At 37.0% G+C, this 22611-nt stretch overlaps 1 protein-coding gene across 1 annotated transcript in view; it reads left to right on the plus strand.

Moving 5' to 3' along the window:
• MOCOS (molybdenum cofactor sulfurase) overlaps positions 1 to 22611 on the plus strand; it is a 214441-nt gene that overhangs the window by 151783 nt on the left and 40047 nt on the right. Inside the window, exon 6 of the mRNA XM_005153576.3 lies at positions 8435 to 8634. Within this exon, the coding sequence (XP_005153633.2) occupies positions 8435 to 8634 (200 nt within the window). The remainder of the gene's footprint in view (positions 1 to 8434; positions 8635 to 22611) is intronic.

Genomic DNA, 22611 nt, shown 5'->3' on the forward strand with positions numbered 1-22611 from the left:
CTCGGTCAGGCTGGATATCAGTCAGCGGGTGGTGAGCAATTGTATTCTCTTCCCTTGTTATTTCCCTTATCATTATTATTATTGGTGGTAGCAGTAGTGATTTGTGTTATACCTTAGTTACTGAACTATTCTCATCTCAACCTGTGGGAGTTACATTCTTTCAATTCTCTTCCCAATTCCTCCTGGACCTGGGGGAGGAAGGAAGGGGAAGTGAGAGAGTGGCTGTATGGTTCTGGGCTTCTGGCTGGGCTTAAACTGCAACAACTGAATGCTTCCTTATGATTAAGGCATCAAATCAAGAAAATTTCAAAGCAGTTTTTAGAATTCATTGTTGCTGCTTTATTACCTCTGTATCATGAATGACACTGCTAGTTCCTTACCCAGCAGAGACTTAGCTTGAGAATGCATAACATAGTAATGGCTAGACCTGATTTTGCCAACTTTCAATGTTCCTGAATGTTACAGATACAGAATGGAAAAATTGAGTGTATTTCTTCCTTATTCCACCACTAATCAACATCAGAACTTAGAATTTGTTGTCTGGAAACTTCTTTTTGTGTGTCATATTTCTTGGGTTAATTAAATGAACTTGTGGTATTTCCTGTGTTGCTGTGATTGGAAAGCTCTGTGAAGCTTTAGAAAGAGTGGATACAAAGGCTCCACAAGAACAAACACGGATCATCCCCACTACTTCATACACTGTCAGCCATAGCTGTGGTTCAGAGATTGCCAGAGAAAAAAATAAATGTGTCCAACCAGTATTATCAGGCAGAGAAAACCTGGACTGCAAATCAATATGCTGCCTTGGGTATCAAAGCATTTCACCAACAAAGAGGTTCCAGAAACATTATGTTAAAAGTATTGCTAACGTAAAACCTGTAGGCAGGTAGAGTCAAACTGGTGGGTACTGAACTGTGAGGTTTCTGCACATGATTGCCCATTCTTCTTCACCTAATGCAGGCATGGTGAGCTTTGAAACAGAACTGATTTATATCCTATCAAGGCTTTAAATTGGGATCTGTCATCTTGGAAAGAAAAGGAAAGAAACTGACTTTTTTCAGAATATTTTAAAGGGTTCTCTTGATGCTGAGGGAAAGATTTCCTCCTATGAAAAACACATTTGGATTTGTCTTTATATTCAGCTTATTTTTTGTGCGAGTTGTTTGTCTCCATTGGTCTGTATCTTGCCCCAGGGGAAAACAAAAACAAACAACCCATAAAACTGCAGAGCCATTAGAAAGTCATGAGACCATCAAGTTGTACTGGTGACTGGGTCTTATAGAAAAGTTATCTGAAGAAAGAATCGTACTTAACTGCAAACCTATGATGCTATCATACCCCCTGATTGAGCAGAAGGTGGGAAAGGTTTTCCTTCTACTGCATTAAAGTGATAAAAAAGTTGTTGTTAACTTGAATAAATAAGTAAATAAATAAGTGTTCATGCAAATTCAGTGCTGGATTAGTCTTATTGACTTCAAAAATTTAAGACTTACTGCCTCATCTTACATCTTCTAAATCCCCAGGACAAAGAAAGAATTTTATGTTCTGCCTCATATTAGCATCTCTAGTTGTAAAGAGTTAAAAATGCCAGGAAAGAAGCAGTAGTAAAGCTTTCACATGCTGACTTCAAGGAATTCTGCATAGCAGGCTTCATTAAACAAAGGACAGAGCCACTTTTATAATAAGCAGAAAACAGGTCTGTATGTTACATTTAGGTTTCTAACAGCTACCAGGAGAATTCATGTGCCTTTATAGTACAAGCTTCGCTTGCATTTAGTCCTTAAGATAACAGAATCATAAGCAGAAGTTGTTCTGCTGGACTGAGAAAAACCTTAGGAGATGAAACCTTTGGAGGCAAAACGCAAGTATCACATAAATATGTGTTTTCAGGGAGGATTCTGTTGTTCTCACAGAAGCCTCTGTGAGTTCATGTCATCCAGCACTCTGGAGATGTAGTTTTAATGCTGCTTCCATGAGGTGTGCAAAACACTGCCTTTTCAAGAAAGCCTCCCCTTTAGTGTTGCTGGTTTTATGGTTTGAAAAGCCATCCTGAAATCATTTCCTCTGCTGAGAGTATGGCTTGAGCTCATGGAAGAATAAAAGGATGGACAGACACACAGACATCCCCCTGGTTCAAAAAAAAAGATCTCATACCAGTAGCAAACAGCAAATTAAATATATCTTATCTGGAGCTTATTTGAATTCTTAGACAGTTTTCAGTCTAACAAGCAGTTAACCAAAATTGAACTGTACCTGTAATTAAAATAGCTATACCAAAAGTGAGTCAGCCAGTTTGCACATACAACTTCCCTTCTCTTAAAGTAATCCAAGAAGTAAAAACAAATAAAATTTTCTCATTGGGATATTTGAAAATTAGGAGCTGATTCTTCAGAATGCACTGCTCGTTTTATTCAGAACAAAGCCTTCAAACTTCTCTCACTGCACTAAAACAGAGCTTGAATTAGCTGCTCTAAAGAAGTGGGAGATGGGGCATCAAAGAGCCTTCTGTTCATTAAGATAAACACTGAATATGGGTTTCATGTTTGGTTTCGGTATAACATTCTGAATAGAGGATTAAGCAGTTGCTTCCCACAGTCTTAAACTATTGAGATGGTGTGGGAGAAGGAGGAGAATAAAAGGATTTAAGCTATTATGCAGAGTTAGTGTTGAGACAGTGAAAGGTCCCCATATTAGTCACTGAATTCTACGTGGATTTAGTAAAATTGAGAATGCTTCATGGCTCTCCATTTTGGACACACAGAAAGTACATAATCGAGTTGCGAGAGTCCATCTTACAAGATCAGTATCCAGGTCAAAACTTTAGATGGACTTGTGATTCTTGTGAGATGGACTCTTGCAAATCTATTATGTAAATTCAAATAAAACTATGTACTTTTAATTAAAAAAAAAAAAAAAACTTCATAACTGAAATTTTCCATGTATGACAAGGTATTTATTTTTTGGACATAGAAATGACCTCTAGGGACATAGATTTTTCCCTTGCTCACAAATGAGGTCACCTCATTGCAGAAAGGGTCATCGTCCACACCTCTTTGTGTTCCCCAAGTCAATTTTTTTTTACATGTGTTTTATGGATAAAGTTGATTGGACTGTTCATGTGAGTCGCTGTGAATAAGAGGTCTGAAATCTGGCCATGGCTTATGCATTTTCTGTGAGTGTAGATGATGGATAGTTTATGAATTTGCTGATAAGCCATTTACAGGGTTTTATTTTGAGTTTTAATAAATTAGATTTGCTAATGCTTATGACCAATATTGTAATGCTATTATGTTAGAAGAGCTACTTTCTGTTGACACCAAGGAAATGTTAATGTATTAATTTTAATGTTTGAGTTCCACAAGGAGCTCTTATACCCTTTTTTCTGTCTTTGAAAGTAACATTTAGCTGCTGTTAGTCAACCTGTAGGCTCATTTTCATGTATTTCTGGTTCCTATCCCGTTTAATCTTTAAACTATCAATTGTGGCTGCTTAGAAGTTACATCCTTTTTTCATATATTTTTTCCTCCAGGCATCTGCTTCTTCTTACTGTGGCAAACAGGCAGTAGCTAGAGTTGCAACAGCTGTTCTCATAATATAGGGGAAAAAACCCTAAACCTTCAGGAATGTCTATGTTTAATATTTTTATTGATGAATGTAGGAGACATAACAGAGGATGAGTGATCAAGCTTTCTTACTAAGTTGATTATATTTTCTTCTCATTATTTGTTCTTCTAGTATTGTATTTATAACATTTCAGGGTTGCACTGTGGGGCAGGGAGTTGGATCATCTTATGAATATTTCATTTTTTGTGTTTGCAGCATTTGTTTGAAGCAGGATTGCTAAAAAATAGCAGTGTTTAGAATACATTGTTTAATATGGTTTTAAGCCAAAGCACTCAAATTTGCATCAGAGATGTATGAAGCTACCATTACCAAGTTCATCCTCAGGAAATGTTCTTTGGGAAAATAAAATTAAGTGACAGACTTCAGTCAGAGACATTTAATTCTACACATAAAAGAACATCAAATTAAGAAATTAATGTATGCTTCTTGGAAGAAGAAGGACTCCAAATGTTGAACAGGACTTACAGGTTACATGGCTTCATTAGCACATTGACTCACAGCTCCGACATGGTGATCTGTCTTGTTTGGGATTTATTAGAAGGTGGCTACATCCTGGTTTCGCTCCCTGCTGATTGGCTTGCTGAGATTTAAGCTCATCATTTCTCTGCCTTGCTCTCTGCTAGGTAATGATGAAGAATAATGAATCACATTGATCTTTTTCTCATCCAAAGATATATGTGATTTTGGATTTACTGGAGTAACACAGTATTTGTTCACTCTAAACCTCATTTTCTGTGATTTTTTTTCACAGCAAGTTAGAACAATAACGGTATATTTGATTCATGCCTCTCATCTTCCTTATCTCCAGTATTTAATTTCTCATAATAAGACAGATAAGAAATGTATTTGAATGCAGATCACAGAAGTTTCTGAGCACAGCCTGAAAACCTTAAGCACTAAAGCTTTCATTCTAGAGGCTCAATTTCAAGCTCTTCTTTATCTTAATCTCTTTATTCAAAATCTTTTATAGATGTTGACTTATGCCTACCTGTCTACAGTTCTTTCAGGAAGAACTAACATTTGAACATTTGAGCTACTGAAATCGTGGTTGTTTCAGAGAGGAGTTTGTATGACATTAAATGTTTTCCATTTATGTAATGCGAAACTAGGTCTATACTGACTGAAAGGCATTACTCAGAAGTAATGCAAACGTTATCACTAGGCAAGCCAAGCAGCAGATTAACAGTACCATGTTGACAATTGTGGATATTTTAAATGCACATAGTTTGAACCCTCTTTTAAATGTGAGATAACTTACCCTTCTCTTCCAGATGACTGAAAGGTTTCTGTGGTTAAGCACATGCATGCATTCAATTCCTATGGAAGAGCTGACATCATAAGTTTATCTCTGGATTAGCCAGTGCACTGGAACTATGAATTTTCCATACTGGAGCAATATCCATTTCATAGCAATACAAATTGCAGTATGAGATGGGATGGTAGGTCTGAGATGGTGCTAACCTGCCAGGATGTTTTAGTGTGCAAACATACATCAGCATCTCCACAGGTTTACTAGAGTACTTTGGCAAGGTGGTTTGTACACAAAAGTATAATATTTCTTTATCAGTCTCCTCTGCTCATAACTTTGCCACTGCAAAAATATATGGCATTCATTGTGCAACCAATAGTGTGAAAAATTAAGTGGTATTGGGAAGAAGAATTAATTGCATGGTAATGTTTGGCTTAATGTCAAATCCAAACATACACATGAGACAAAGTAATATGAAAGTATTAATCCACAGAAATACAGGTGTTTCCCTTTTAACAGGGAAGGCCTTGCATTCCTACTGTACATAGAAGTCGTTACTGAGTGCAAATTGTGGACTTTAAGCATCCTTTGTGCTGAATGTGTTCCTACACACATAAATACAGTGAATGATGTTAGATAGACTTTATCTGGTGTAATTTAGACTATGTCAGATTCATTCTGATTCAAATTACAAAATGCATAAATTGCTCTTCGTTTTAAAATCATTTTAGGAGCAACTAGATGCAATTCACCTTAATGAAACAATGCAATGATAAGGAATAAAACCCATTAAGTAAGAGGATGTCAGGGCACTCGAGTCCTTCCCAGCATCTTCTTGAGATGAAGTGTTGATTATTGTTCCAAGCTGTAAGTCTTCGGAAAGGTTTAAGATATGCTACTTCTTTTATCCCAAACAGGCAGCTTGGGACAAGTCTCAAAGTATTCAGTCAAGGAACAGGTCATAAAACCAGAGTTCTGTATAGAGAGAAGGTAAAATGCACAAATGCAATAAGCTAATAAATACCAAGTCAACCACAATGTAAGAAGTTACGCTCACATTTAATTGAGTCAGATTCAGTCAAGCAATGGGTTTTATTTTTGTCATCCCTGTATATGAGACTAAAAGATTTGTTCTGGTTTTTATTTTCTCTTCCCCACATTCTTTTCCCTAGTGGGAAAAGTGAGATGATTTATGTAGGACACAGTATGGATTATTTTATTTAACAAAATAAAAAGAAATCAAGACTATTTTCTGAATATACCCCTTTTTCTGTCAGAACAAATTTCAGATTGCTGGCAGTTGCTTCATAAGGTTTTCTGTGACATCAGACCTAATCATAACCTATTCTGCTGCTAAAAATATGGGACTGTGGCAACACGGCTTCCTCTCTCCAATCAGAAGGCAGCAAAGCAACTGCAGGCTATTGCATTTGGATTTGTCAGAATAAATAATTAAGAAGCTCATCAGCTTCTCACTAATGAACAAGGAAATGTGATTAAGCAACTATAAAACAGAAAGGCTGAAGACAATATAGAAATGATAGCAGGATGGTTGCTGTAAATGAGAGACTGAAATTTCTGAATAAGAGATTTCTTCAACAAGACACAAGGACAGTAGTTTAGTCTTCCATTAAAAGATTCCTGCCAACTTGGAAATGCTCTGAATGAGATTACAGACATCTTAGAAGCTGATAAGGAAGTCTCTTAAGACAGCTACTTTCTGGCAAATGCTGAGAAAGACCTTTATTTTTATTATTCTTAAAAGTATTTCAAGACTCTTAACTTCTACTAAACAATGACTAGGCAATCTTTTATTCTTAGAGACTCAGAATATAAAAATTGTGTTTCAGACCAAAATGTTCTAGAGATTCTTGCCAAGTTTACTGTGGCTAACATCTAGAAATTGTACTGATTAGTTTCTGGCAACAATCCTTGAAAGTACTTTGTGCGTTAGTATCTCATTAAATATCTTATTCCTCTTTATTATTCTTTAGCATCACAAAAATGTGCTTCTGTCTTATATCTAATCTGTTTCTATGTTTTTACTATCTGCTTTTCTAGCTTATCTAAGAGATAGCACATAATATAGAAGGTTGAAGAAAAGTGAAATAGCAGAAGTTGCTGTAATTTTTCTGTATGTCAGGGGAAAGTATTTTTTTCCTTTATATACATTCATAAACGATACAGGCTTTTTACGAGTTGACAAAAGTTAACAAACAGATTACAAGATTTCTCTCCAAAAGCTCTTATATCAGACTGTAGAAGTTTCCAGATACTCAGATATAAAAGTTGTATGCACAGAACTGTGCAAGTCATAGTTATGCTGTTAAAAGAAAAAAAGAAAAGAAAGAAAAGAAAATTTCAAACACATTTTTAGTTGCAGAAATGCTCATGCACTTCAAATAAGATACTCAACATTGCACTGAATACTCTGAGTCTAAATCCAGGCAGAAAAATACTATTGTTTTTCAAGGGACATTTGAGGAAATTATTCTTTTCTTTTCTTTCCCACATGATGTAGGCCTACAATAGTGCAGTGCATAGTGTGCATGACAGAAACTTTGGATTTTTAGCCAAAACTCCAGCTGTCTTCAGTGGAGATTTGATTGGGTTTAAATATGTTGTTAGCCTTCTGTGTTTCCTACACTACTTTGAGATCGTATTGTTATCTTCTAATTGTTTTTATAAAGATGCAAATTCATATATTTTCAGTTTGTGCTTTGAAAATTACTTGTACTTCTCTTGTTCCAAGTCATAGATTACCATTTCATTAGGGTTATTCCTTTTCTTATACTGTATTTATTGTCATACTGTTACTTGTCCCCTGTCAGCAGTTTATCCCAGTGAATATCAAAACTCTTCAACTAGGATTAAATATGTTCTTTGACTGAAATGGCTGGGTTTGTACCTGAAGCTTATGCTTTAGCTTCCTTCATGCTTTCTTAAGGCCAAGTTCTTTAGAAATTTCTTTGTAAATCTTCTCTGGAGCAAAAAGATTGCATGGGTGTAGTCAATGAGGCGTTCACAACATCCTCTTTCTTTTTCTTCTACAAAAAGAGCAGACCTGGAAGAATATTTCTTCAATATTCAAGTAAATTAAGCCTTGTAGAATGACATTTGTATTTTGTCATTACATTTAGAATTTTGTCATTTTTATTTTATCTTAAACATAACAATTTGCTTTCTGTGCTGTTAGGATTTTTGCCTCATTCCCATGATTTCCAAAGCCAGATCTTGAGCAAAACTTGCTTTTCAAATTAATTGTGCCAAAACATCTTAGTGATATTTATAGACTGGAACTATCAATGTTGTAATGCACCTGACTATATTTCAGTGTAACTTTAGTTTCTACAGTAGATTAATTATAGATAAATCCTAACAGTACTTCTGAAGCTTGTATGATGAAACAAACATTTGCAAATTGTATATTTATTTAAAGGAACCAGAAACTACCAGTTTTCTGCTAGTTTCCTTGCAGCTACACCCTTCTGGAAAATGGTCTTTTTTTACATTTCCATGAAGATACAGCATCTGACATTTGCATTTACTTTTCTTTTGTAGGTGGAATGGAGAAAATAAAACAGCATACCTTTGCATTGGCTCACTACACCTATAATGTGCTGTCTACCTTAAAATATGCCAACGGGGCTCCTGTCGTACGTATTTACAGTGATACAGATTTCAGCAATCCTGATGTCCAGGGTCCAATCATTAATTTTAACATCCTTGATGAAAATGGGGAAGTGATCGGCTTTTCACAGGTATGTTTTTCTCTTGCCCTGAGTGCCATATTTCTATTTTACGTATATTTACAATGAGTTCTTTCCTAAAGGAAATATGTTGTCCATAGTAGTTGCTTATGAGGTTTTTGTTTTGTTTCTTCATAGCTCTGCACAATATATGCACTCTAAGAAGTGGTACTTGAACAATGCAAAGCACATAATAGCCAAAGCCAGTGTTAAATATTTAGTACTTTAAGATGCTTGGAAGTGAGTTGTTTTAAAAGGATGCATTGACTAGGCAATTTGGTTTCTTGCTGACTTCCTTCTCTAGACTACTCAAAACTGTGAAATGAAGAGCAAGTTGAGAAAAGCTGGTATAAGAGACTGCCTTGGAGCTTTGAGATACAAATGACATCAGATCTCAAAATAATGCAGCCACCCATGAAAAAGGAGTCTCTTTTCCCTTCAGTTCTAATAATTACATTCTTTTAATATTCCTGAAGAAGTGCGAAGAAAGTTGAATGATCAGTTTAAGGACTGAGATTCAGCCTCAAAAAATACTTAAATGCTGTCATTCTCAAGAGCTTTCTCTAGCTTTTTCTATCAGGTATACCAAGTACCTCTAAGATGAAACTTTATGAGACTTTTTTACCTTTAGCAGAGAGGCAGTGGTGTATGACCATAATTGTATATGACTGTGCACTGTGTAGGCAGTGGGTAACTCAGTGTAACGTTGGCTCACTAGCTCATCAGCAGAAGTCAGAAAAACCATAGTGCTCTATTTTTACTTAATTCTTGTTATTCACTGTCTGATGATTGAGTAAGCTCACAAGTCAAGTTAAAGTCTATGACCTTGATCTTTTAAAAAGCTGTCAATAGCTGACACCATCTGTCTCAGTGGCTACCTGTCTCTGCCAGCAGTAGTGAGAGAGCTGTGTTGCTTTTGGAAACTGAGAGCTCTGGATCATTAGTGAGAGAGCAGGAGCTCTGCAAAAGGTGTTCCTCAACACCCCTCTGCAGGAGATAAGAACAAGATAATGAAGGGAACACAGAGACATGTCTATGAGAATACAAGTGAAAGTACTTTTTTGGACTATGCTACTGAAACATGTGGCACATTGCATTTCAAAGAAATTCACGTTTTAGGAGTGAATTAGCCATATATGTTGTTTTGAATAGGTGTGGCTATATAAAGGGAAGACAGGAGAAATTAACACATCTGGGTTGGTAAAGCACTCCAGAAGCACTCTGATGTTGCTTCTGTCCTTTGCTTATAACCAAAACCTTTATTTGCACTTCTTATTATCACAATTTCATAGTAAAAATGGCTTTTGCCTGTTTCATTTTTTTAAACTCAACTGTACCCTCAAAGAAAAAGATATTTATAGTCTTATGCCTCAGTTGTGCCTGTTTGCTGCAGTGGCTGCTCATAAAAAGCTTTTTTATTGATCTGTATCATCTGGATTTTGCTATTCACCATGTTTTTATCATTTCTTGTGTGAGTATGTAGAAAAAAGAACTATAAAGTTTTCAAATGCATAACAGTCACATCTGCAGTATCTGTTATTTTGTTTAATTAAAATAATGTGCAATTTAATGACTTTTAGAGATTAACAAGCAACAGCACTATTCTTTCCAAAGCTACAATATGTGCAAGATATATATAATTGGCTTCTTTATGGAATGAAATTCTTTCATAGGCATCTTATAGCGGTTATGGTGGAGAAAAATGTTTGCTGCTTCTTTATGATTACCAAAAATATACAGCAGAATAAGCTTCATTAAAGTGACAGTACAATCTCATCTTCATACCTGTATGCATGTCTAAAATTAGATAGGCTTATTCAAATCAAAGTTAAATCCAATACTTCCATTAACTGTTTAGAAATGAAATAGTATCCTATAGCTTGGTCATGTCTGTGATCTGCACATTCCTGTAGATTCATGCTTAAGTCTCCAAATGCAATCTAGCAGAATTAGGAGAACATAGTTTCAGAAGGCTCCCAGAAAACATTTTAGGAAATTTTTAATGAAGGCAAAAAATTGGATGACATTTCTATCCTACATATCTACTACTAAGGGACACCAATTAGCAACTCAAGTTGTATTTTAGCTAGTATGTTAAAAGAGAAATGACAGAATGTCCTATTCCTTTATGAATTATATCCCTTCTATAATTAATTGCATCCAACCAGTTCTATTTATCTTTCTGACAGGCAACTGCTATGTGTCCATTGCCTATTAGATGGCACAGTGTGGCTGGACAGTAGCATCTGGTAGCCTGAAAAGGACAATCTAACTAAACTGATAGCAGAGAAAATATTATGACAAGGTTTGGAGGAGTTTATTTGGAACATTTGAGATTGGAAAGAAAGAGTTCATAAGTAGAAAGTATCTTCAGAGGGTACCAAGCTTACATTTAAGCCTCAAGGTTTATATAATTTACATGATATCCAAAACTGAACTAAGTTCAAGATATTTAGGGTGTGAAAGGCATGTACTGAAAAAAAAAATGACATTTAACACTGCCACTGGAAAAATTAAAGCAGAGAAAAAAGTATGTATTTCATCTGTGTAACATTTGGGAGGAAAGTTGCTCTTATGTGGTTCTATTATTGAAATCCATTTCTCACTGATATCAGAGTTTAATTAGCAGAGCTAACAAGATTGTGCCACTGAAAACAAACATGCTTGAACTACATACACAATGGCCTAGCTTTGGCTGACATAGTTAATTTTCTTCACACTGCTGTGGTTTGGATTTAGTGTGAGAATAATCAATAGATTAGTGTGAGAATAATCAAAACCATCAATGTTTTAGCTGTTGCTAATCAGTGCTTGCTCTAAAGCAAGGACTTTTCAGTCTCTTATGCTCTGCCAGTGAGAAGGGGCACAAGAAGCCAGGAGGGAGCACACCCAGGACAGTTAACACAAACTAGCCAAAGGGGTATTCGATACCATAGAACGTCATGTTCAGTATAGAAACTGGGGAGGGTGAAAGGGAAAGTTGGCTGAGAAGGGCTGATCACTACTGGGGGATGACTTGGGCATCTGTCAGCAGATGGCAAGCAATTGTATTGTGCATCATATTTCTTTCCTGGGATTTATTCCTCTTCCATTTGCTCTCTCTCTTTTCTTCTTCATCACCACCATCATCATTTCATTTTACTTTATTTCAGTTATTGAACTGCTCATATCTGAGCCCACGGGTTTTTCCTTTTTCCAATCCTTATCCAAGTACCACTGAGACAGGGTGGGGGTGAGAGAGCAACTGAGTGGTACTCAGTTGCCAGCCTGGGCTAAACAATGACAGTGAGGTCAATTGCACCAACAGGTAATAGCTGTAGTCTCAGGTTCAGCCTGGAGTGAAGTTTTCATTGCAGCAGTCAAGATCAAATGAAGGGATTTCATTAGAGTGAGACACAGATTATACCATGCCATGATGGCACGCTCAAGGATGGCAGCTTTTTTTTACGGCCATCTGTCCCAGTATCTATGATAAAGAAAACTTGTATGTTAGGAAATTATAAGGTGGCAGTGAAATAATTAGGAAGTTGAATAGCTATTGCTTTCTCATTTCAGTTTTATTTTGTGATTGTTGAAGGGCATCACTGGCTTAGAGTGTTATATTTGGAATAAACTTGCTATGTATACAATATGTATAGTTGGTTTAATTGACATTTTAATTACTGATTTAGTTGTTGTGCTCCAAATGGCAATTAAAACAATTAAAGAAGAGGGACTTGCAGGCTCCAAACACCAATAGTCACACAAAAGTTTTGTTTTTTCTTCAGATTTCTCATGAAACATTTCTATACCTAGGGATAAAACTGGTATAGTTTTGAAAGCTCCTCAAATCTTTTGTCTTTGGGCAGTAAAAATATATTAAATTTCCTTCTTTGAGCTGCACCAAATACTTCTTATGAAAATTATTTCCTTCAGTAAAGCTATCTTGTAGACTACTATTGGTAGTAATTTGTTCTTGAAATTATTTAGGAGAATACCTATATTCTTCTCATGCAACCTGCCTGTCCTCTGCAGTAGGATGTCTGTCATTTTGTGTTACATGTTTATTTGCACTGCAGACCAAAAAAGACCTGGTTATGAGCAGGGTTTAGGCCATAATGAATGCTCAACAGGTCCAGCATATAAAGATGTCCTGTATGCCAAACAGCTTCTTCATATATACTTGTCTAGTTAAGAACAGATAATTCTCTGACATAATTTTTGCTATTAATGAAGTGGGGACAGATGACAGGCTGGCGATTTTGAAAGGTGAGAAAGCGCAGGAGTAGAGATGAAGAACTGCGGCTAGTCAGTGTTGCAGGATGGAAGTAGCAGAGTTGACATCAATGCAGCAAGCTGTCAACGTTCTACTTCCTTGTGAGGCTACCAGAAAAAGAAGCAGTTAGGCTTAGATATTAAACGGATTTTGTGATGTCATGAAAAAGTTAACATGTATATACTCACTACTGAGCTAATATTGCAGACCCTTCACACAGAGATTCACCATCAGCTCATTTATCAACAGTATCTGCAGTCTTCAGCATGCATGAATGTCAGGTGTTTATATATCCCCACGTCCTTCTAATCGCTAAAACAGTTTGACAGCAATGATTCAGCTTCAGTTTTCATCTTTACCATCTTCTTTTATCAAAGCCTTGCATATAGCTCTGTGCAATTCCAGCCTAGTTTGAATGCCAAAGAGGAGGTGGACCAGCTGTAAAGGATCAACATGGATTTGAAATAATCATATAGCCCCCAAAAATGTGTATTTCTCACAAATCAGGACAAAATGCAAAGTTCTCTTCCATTTGCAGTTTAAAAAAAAAAAATCCCAAAAAAAACAAACAAAAAACCCCAACAATCTCTGCTATGAGGAATGTTTTGTGCTAAAATTAAGTTTTCCTCTTTGTTTTGCTAGGTAGAAGAGACCTGGGAAATGATCTTTGTACAATCAGTAGATAATTACAGAGTAATTCTATAATCCTTTTACATTTCATTCTGTAAAGTCACTTTGGGATCTGGAAGAGGAGAAAGGGGTAAGAGGCAGAGATGGGCAGATGGAATTTCACCTGAAACATTTGTTGAATTGTATGCCGGGGGGAGAGCTCTTACCCAGTCACACCTTTCAATTCAGTGTTTTCTATCCCCAATGACAAACAGCACTTCCCTTATCAAGCTTATTCTTTTTTCACTCTGGTCTTCTGAAACAATATATTTTTAAACTCCTGTGTGTCATGGACTTAAAAAAGTGAGCAAATCATCATAGCTATCTTTTGAAAAATGACTATCATTTCATCTGTGGATTACCAGCTCCTTTCCCACTCTGTTTTTTCACACTGCTTCCTTTGCCTGGAGCCTGAAGCTAAACAGATGTAGCTTGCCATGATTGTCTCACCTGCAAAAGTTCCCTTGGTATCTATACACACTTGCCTTGCCTCCTAAAAATCCTGTCAGGGAGCAAACGAGCATCAGTCCATTAGCAGTCTCAGCCTTCTCGCAGGCAACTTCACACTTGTGTGATAGACAAACTGTTATAACAGGAATTGGTTGCCAAAGATAGAGGATGGAAACAATTTGGAAGGTTCTTCTGCAGTGTTGCATATGGATGAGTTTTGCCTCTCAAGACTGAGAACCCTGCTCAGATTATGTTCAGTTTCATTTAAGAGCCTACATTATCGTGTCCCAGATCACTCTCATCAATCCAGATATAGTGAAGAGAGCTCTAGACTTTGAATTTACCTTTCTCAACAAAAAAACTATCAACACTTCTGAACAGATAACTTCCAGTTTGTGTCCCTTCAGCATAAGTTCATAATGCAATTTTATGACTCCTTTTATTATGGCATCTGCCGACTGTCTTACTCGCTTCCCTTCTGTCTCAACCTCCCTTGAGTTAATGTAAGGATAGGCTCAATGACCCACTGCTGTTTTTTTTTACTTTCCTGCCTTTATGGTCTAACATTCTGAAGTGAAGACCAGGGTGGCCCCAACTCACTTAGATGTAAGAAAAGTCACATAGGATCTCACCATTAGACCTTCCATACACTGATAGCCTCTTTCTGCCAGTGTTCACATCCTAGCATTATAAGAAGACAAAACCAGAATAAGAATCCCCCAAGAAACAATTTAAAAAAAAGTGTTTTCTTCTTAACCCTGTTTATCCTTCTGCATCCACAATAACCTATGGTTCTGCATCCACAGTAACCTATGGCAGTGAATTGTCCTGTGAGCAGCTTAGCAGCCAAGACAAATTCATCCCTGTGGTTTTAGAAGATGTGGAGGGGGAAAACAGATCTTAGGATTTCCAGGACCTTGAGAGGTTACTCATCAGCACTGTGTGCCAAGATTAGATCATAGTTACCAGAATTGTTCAGCAGCCTCTGGAGGCAGTTTGTTCTAGAACTTAGCTATATTCAATACTGCAAAATATTTCCTAATGATTAATCTAAATTTCCCGCTGTGCAGCTGAATTTTATTACTACATGGATCGGGTAAAAAAAGAGACACCAGTTTGGGCAGGAAAGCAAAAAAGAATTGAAATTCCAGCCATGAAAAGCAGAGAAGAGTTGGATAAGCTGTCTGAAAAAGTGTTGTATGGGAGAGGTTTGACTAGGAAGAAAAAGAACAATATGAGCAGGTAGAAGTTATTCTTTCTTTTTGCATTTGGACAGGTCTACAAGTCCAATGAAGCAGAGTGGGAAATGCACATAAAAGTAGTTGTGCAAGGAAAATAAAATGGTGATAGTCAGTTCTGGAAACACCTTCATACTCCAAGAACGCTTACTTTGCATTAGTTTCACAATGTTCTCTTTTAAGAGCTTATTTTCCCTTTGGTGATATATTAATGAATTGCTTAGCTGGACCTAGATCAGTCACCAGGACCTAGCAATGGCCAGGTGAAATCCCCTTCTGTGGTAGTCTTTCAGTGTCACCTTGAGGGATTCACTGTCTGTCTTTCTCACTTATTCTAACCTCACAGGATTGGAGAGAAAATCTTCAGATTTCGAGTGGCGGATACATTTGTATATACACACAGCTGGCTGCATACATATTCATATCACTACTCAATGGTACATGATAAAAAGTACCCTGCAATACCTGAAGTGGATAGATTTCTTGAAATAATTGCTGTTTGTGTCTTAGATGATACTCTGAGTTTTACTGGTAGATTAGTTCCAATGCACTGTACATGTGGTATATATGTACAGAATTAGGGTAATGACAACATGTGAATTAGAGGAGTGGAAAAAAAAAAAGGAACTAGAGCATTTCACAAGCTTTACCAGTTCAATTTGTTCAGACTACTGACCAAAGTCTGGTAGTAGCTCTCAGTACTTATCTAGAAATTCATACCATATCCCTATAGGAGAACATAGGTTGCTGTTAAACAATGAGGAGGGCTACTTCTACTTCATTTAATCTTTATAAAATAAATCTCTTCATAGAAAGCTATTAAGCAAGAGTTCTTTGTTGTTCTTTAAGCTTTAATCCTTTTAAGTTTTTTCCAGCTAATATTTTTACTTTTGTGTAAAACAACGATTCAGTTTTGCAAGTGGAGAAGTGCAGCATTTTTTAATCTGGGCCATAGAAAATGGAAATCCAGCATTTGTTAATTCCAGCTAAGAATGTCTTTGCAGAGATGGTCAAATGACTCTGAGCTAGTTACACTAATGCATTTAGAAGCATAACCACTCATTATATCAATTTTGATGACTCAGGGAAAGAAAAGTGTTCTTAACTTGCCTAATGGTATTTTTGGCCATCTTCCCAATAGCTACCTAAAAATTGCTGAGGTGATTGCTCACTATTGATTTTAGCTATGGATTTAGCCATTGATTTCAGGAAGCCGGAGATGGCAGATGGACCAGCACAATAGAATGCAAACAGGATTACAAGGAGAAAAAGATTGTTGTGAAGATTTCTGTTGAATGTCCACTAATTTCCTAGGTTCCAAGCAGTTTTCAATAGCACTGTGGATATCTCGTAAGCAGGGAGATAGCAGCAATGCAGCCAACCACACTGTCTTGTCAGTAAATGGCACCTTGTTGCTTCAAACTGTCAAGAAATGTCACTACAGTCTTGATCTTTTGCTTACATTTGAGTACATGGCACTGGATATTCAAAGGCAGCCCTTACAATAAGGGTCACACAATACAGGAGGCAATTTCAGTGATGTAGGTAGGGGATCACTGACTGACCATCAGGCAGTGCTGTACATGAGAGACTCAGTGTGATAACTGCAAACCTAGTTAGTAGGTAATGAAGCTCTCTTCCTGCTGAGGAAGCAGTGACAGAGTACAGGCCGAGTTGCTTTCTGTAATATCTCATTACAAAGGGACAAAGACACATGTGATATAGTATGCTTGAAATTGCCTACTATCAAATTGCTCATCAGAGCTGGTCAAGGTTAGAAAACTTCATGAAAGCCTAGACTGAAGGTGTTGCTTGACAGTGCTTCTCTGGAGTGTCCTTGCATGTTGCTAAGGAAACTGGAAAGGAGCTAAAATAAAGATGCTCACAGTTGTTCAGATGAAAGAATCTCAGATGAATGAGGGAGGGTAAATATTTTCTGTTTAGTAACAGGGACAAATTGTGTCTCTAAACTGCAGACCTCATTACACAGGGGAGAATTGTGAAAAGAAGCCACATGGTAGCAGCAAAAGGGCTGCACTGAGAGCCTCTGCTGGATTCCTTTTTTCTTGATCTGCTTAAAAGCAGATCAGCTGGTTTTGGATGCATATAATGTCCAGTTTCAGTCCACCATATGAATCCTTTTAAGAGAGCCTGATCCCTTATTTGTTACCTTGCTTGCATTTTCCTATCCTTCTCTCTCCCCCTCCCTTCCCCCCAAATCCTGTAAAGGACCCTGTATGGCTTTAACTAAAGTAATTTTTCTACACAGTCCCTCATGGGATTTTAACCCCACAACCTCCTTGTGACCTGTTATCTCCTTTTTCGGGGGATAAACACAGACAATACAGGACTTAAGTGATTACAGAGAAAGAGGAAAAAGTATAGAGTGTTTTGGTTGGGACATGAATTAAATCTACACTTTTAGTATCATGCACTACACCTTTTTATTCCTAGACATTGTTTCCGGTTGTATTAGTCTGCTATATTCCCTGTTATCCCTTCATGATATGAGTTATGGCTTAGTCTTTGGTGTTGTTTGCCTCTGTCTTCCACTTCTCTGACTGGTCAAAAAATACCTAAGGATACTCAGTGCAATATAAAGTACAGTCTTTCCTATGACTCACAATGGAATGCTCTGTTTAAGTCAGAGTTAGGAAACCCCAAGAGAGATTGGGTTCCTTTGCTTTGCTTTTCTTCCTGAAATCTATCCTTTCCCTGATGTCGTTTTATCAAACCAGATTTTCATTGTCAATGAATGCAGGTTAAAAGAATAAAAAAGCTAAGAAAAAATTACATTGATTGGAGAGAACTGTGATTATTGAAATGCCAAATCAAAGAAAACTAAGGTGTTTAGCCTACTCATCCGCCTGATCGATTTCAGATAGCTGGACCTTGGACTTATTAAGTTTATGTATGTTCCAAATAAATCCAATTCCTAATTCACCGCATGTATTACAGGGAAGAAAAAGGCAATTGAAAAAATGTGAGACCACCCATTAACAATCAAGACTGTGTTTCATTTCTTCCTTATAGGCACTCCACCCTCAAAGTGTCTTCTAGCTTTTGAATATCAGAAATGTAAAATTATTGTTAATCCCTTAAGTACAGAGGACCTGCAGTTTGCTATGTGGATGGCATCTTCTAAGTGAGAATTCCTTCAGAATGGCAACCCGCATATTCTGGATTATTCTGATGTTTCCAGCCTTCTATCCTGTACAACCTTCCCACTATTTGACTGTGTTTGAAACTAGCAGAGAAAATTGTCACATCAACTAGAAAGTTCCTGATAAGCAAGCATTTCCACTATCAGGACACTGAGTTTGAGAGTTTCAGTAAATTTCAGAATCTGTCTAATCCTTCACTGCCTTCTACCAATACTTCACTGTCTACTGACCAAAGGGATTTTGGTCAAAGTGAGTGATGAATAGGTGTAGACTGAAGAGAAAGGTAGATCCATTCTCCAGTTAATTTAAACCATTGTCAACAGCTGGAGACACAATAGGAGCAGAGGATCAGATTCACCAATATGGTGGGAACCTGCCCACACAGACATTTTTTCCCTGGGATGGTAAAAAATGCCTCTGTTGCAGGAAACGCTGCAGTTATTCCAGTTTAATGATACTGTAACTCAGCTAAAATGCTTTTTTTTTTCCTTACTAAATGATTTGGAAACAAGTGCTATTTTTTTTTCTTCCTTCTGACCTACTTATTAAATTGTGTTAAACAAGATTAAGTATGCATTTGCATCAGGAACAACATTTCACAGTCAAATGCTGGGTGACAGAAAGAGCTAGCTTACTTTCTCTTCAATTCCATGCTATGAATCAGTGAATTAATTTACCAGTGGATGTGAAGAACAGTGTCATGAAACCTGTTTTATAACCAGCCATCAGTGGTGTGCAGTGCAATTCCTGTAATGAGCAAATCTATCAGACAGACAAACTGCTCTGAAATTTGAGCACTGTAGAATGAGAAATCCCAATCCCAGTTCCTGAAGGACAGTACCTGACAGTATTGGCTTATACAATTTTCAGGTTTTTGGGACACTTCATGATGGATTATAAAAAGTTCCTTTATTCATGTGAATAATTCTTGTAATACCCAGTAAAATATCCTGCACAAATAAAAAGTATTTGCTTGAATAAGAGCTACAGAATTGGATCCTATGGGAATGACTTCAGCAGGAGTTCCTAAATAATCCATCATTTTTATTGAAAAGCATACTTAGTTGATTAAAAATTATCTGCAAAATATGCCCCTTCCCTGGAAGTGTTCAAAACCAGATTGGATGTGGCTTTGAGCAATCTAGTTTAGTGGACAGTGTCCCTGCCCATGGCTGGGGGTTGGAAATAGATTATCTTTAAGATCCCTTCCAACCCAGAACATATGGTGATTCTATGAGCTGTTTGTAAATCTTTACTATCCCTTAGTTTACATCTACCTACAATGCACATTATTCTCAGACCTATTTCAATGGATCCTGAAGTCTGAGAAAAGCTTACTGCCCTCAGCTGACTGTCACAGAGGCCCTGAAGTGAGTGGATAGCATAAGCCAGTCATTTAGCAAAGGTAGAGAAGCCACCAGACAGCTGTGTAACAGAGAACAGGTGATCAAGCACACCAGGATCATCTTCCTTTTGGAGCTGTCCAGCGGCTGAGTGTGAAATACAATACCGGATATCCAAGAGGGGATTACTGTAGGATAAGGCATTAAAACCAGCAAGAAAATCCTTCTCCACTTCAATGTTCTTTATACTAAAAATCTCCCAAAATTTTCATAGTATTTATCAGAGAGAGCACTATGAAAACAACTCTGAAAGTGAGCATTTTGTCAGTCTGGCAACACTAAAGGGAGGCTCACTGAGGAAGGCAGCTGTGCTTAAAATAGAAATTATCTCTAAAAGAAAAAAAACAAAACAAAACAAAACTATTTTAAAAATTGGTTCAGATGAACTTTATTCATGTGTGTTTATTAAAATTGAAGACCATGGCCTGGCAGTGTGAAAAGCACCTTTTTCTTGTCAAGTATCAAGACACTACGACATCAAAAGTGTTGGGGTGTGAAGCAACTTACAGGGCCTTGCCCGTAGGAAAGAGCTTCAGAAAAAGTAATGAGTGCCAAGGGGCCCTAAGGGACAGGAGCTACTCTCAGATGTTCTGATGACTTAATCACCATGTCCTCACTGACTGAAATCAGTAAAAATGCAGCAAGATTTCTGCATGTGTTTTGCAGCTTAATTGTAGTCTTCAAGCTCTGAAATACTAAGGCACAATAGTTCCAAATATCAGAGCCAGGGAATCACCAAAACTGACAATTTGTGATATTAAGCTGTGTACTTACCATTAGTACTATTCATGCTTCTGTGCCTTCATTGATGAACATATTCCTGGCTCCCAAAAGTCAGCTGCTGCTGTTACAGAGCTGCAAGCAGTGTTCTGTATTTCATAACCCTGAGCTCAATATTCATTATTGCTCCTTATGGCAATTTTAAAGATGTGCTTTGTTTAAGTAAGCTTTTCTTCATTGGAACAACTGTAGCAGATGTTTTATGTTCTATTTGGTTTGCTATGTAATAGCACTGCAGAGAGAGATTAAGCTAACTCCTCAAGTAGCATATTTCTGGGGTGAAACTAAACAAGAAGAAATCAAAGCATATGTCCAAGGGAAAGTCAAGCGTGAATTCAAAGGATAGATAGATATATTGGCAGCACTGTCCTTAATGATTCTTTACATGGTGTCATTGCTTGTGATGAGAAGTGTGCATCAAGTTCCCAACACCTGGGTGTTTTGTCACATTGGTGATAGCAGAGTATGATTAATACTAAAGCTATGGAAAACTTATCTTTGTTCTCCTGAACCACAATTTCCCATAATCCTCTAATGCTCATACATCTTTATGTACCAATAGTTCTTGTCTACTGTACAGATTAATATATATCAAAATATAAAGTATTATTGGAGAGTGATATTGGGTCATTAAAGAACAGTAATAATTTCTTTGACAAAATTAAAAACATTTTAAAAAAGGTCTTGTTAGCAATTCCTTGAAGTTGTGTCATGGATAATTCATTGCACTCAATACGCTTTGATAAGCAAGGCTGCCCCAGCAATATATCTTCAAAAAGTAATAATAATAATAAAAAGATTATATATTTTAAATTTTTTTGTATATTGAGCAAATAAGCCCAAACGCTGTAGGAATTCAGCAGTGAAATATCTGTCATGATTCTTTCTTTGCTTGTCATCATTAGCAGAATGATAGATCCACCCACAAGTCAATGTGCACCATGACAAACCATATTATGCCAGGATGACAACTTCTCTCACTAAATGAAAAAAGAAGTCAAGAAAATGTCACTGTTCCCAGATTGAAGTCTTCTGACAAAACAAAGCTAATAACACCACAACAATCTTTCTCAGTAGATGCCTTTTACTATAACTTTGATTTGAGAAAAATGCTTTGAACACAGAATATTCTCCAAGGCATTAATCATGAATAGGAATCTCAGGAATGATTCTGTTCTTTGCTTTCCAAGTCTGGATATATAAAGAGTAATTTTGATTGTATCTCCGTTTAAGAACTGAACCATTTTGAACTGAACTAGTGGTGCAGAACATATTTAAGTTCTTGTGCACTATAATGATGAAGGATTTCTTTTGGGTTTTGTATACACAGCACATTTTTTGTGAGAGTAACTTGTGCCCCACACATGAGAAAAAATAAATTCTGAATTGTAGGCTGATTTTTTTTTGGCTATTATCGTATTTTCCTAAGAGAATCTATGTTAAAAATAATAAATACCAATACAGATTAAGCTGTTTCGAAAAGCTAGATTGAGTGTTTGCATTGATACCTCAGGCACATAAAGCATGAGCTCACAGTTAGGGAAGTGCATTACCACACATTTAGGCTGAGCTCTTGCTCTGTGTGTAGCTGAGCTCCCTGTGAGGAGGATTGTGTCACTTGTACAGCTGGCTCCTCACAGTCTGCAGCACAGTTATTCTCAGAGCTCTCAGCTCTCCATTTCACAAAAACATTGAGGTTAATGCAGCTCGTGCAAGGCTGTTCTGGAAGTCTGTGGCAGAGATAGGACGTGCCAGGTTTCATGCTCTCTTTCTGACCATTTAACTGCCCTTTATCCCACTCCTGACTAAGAATGTTCATCATTTGTTATCAAAGAAATAACTGGTGGTAGCTATACCTGCTCAGCTAACCTTACCAGATGCTGTTGTTGCTTTTTGAAATCAACATAAAGTGTTTACAGACCCCTTGAGTGTGCTTCCATGGTTTCTTAGCTGTGCTAAGAGGATCCCTATAGTGCACTTCCATTTTTTCTTAGCTGTGCTATGAAACCCTGACAATCCATATGTCTTCT

The sequence above is a fragment of the Melopsittacus undulatus genome, chromosome 1, assembly GCF_012275295.1.
Source record: "Melopsittacus undulatus isolate bMelUnd1 chromosome 1, bMelUnd1.mat.Z, whole genome shotgun sequence".
Lineage (NCBI taxonomy): Eukaryota > Metazoa > Chordata > Aves > Psittaciformes > Psittaculidae > Melopsittacus > Melopsittacus undulatus.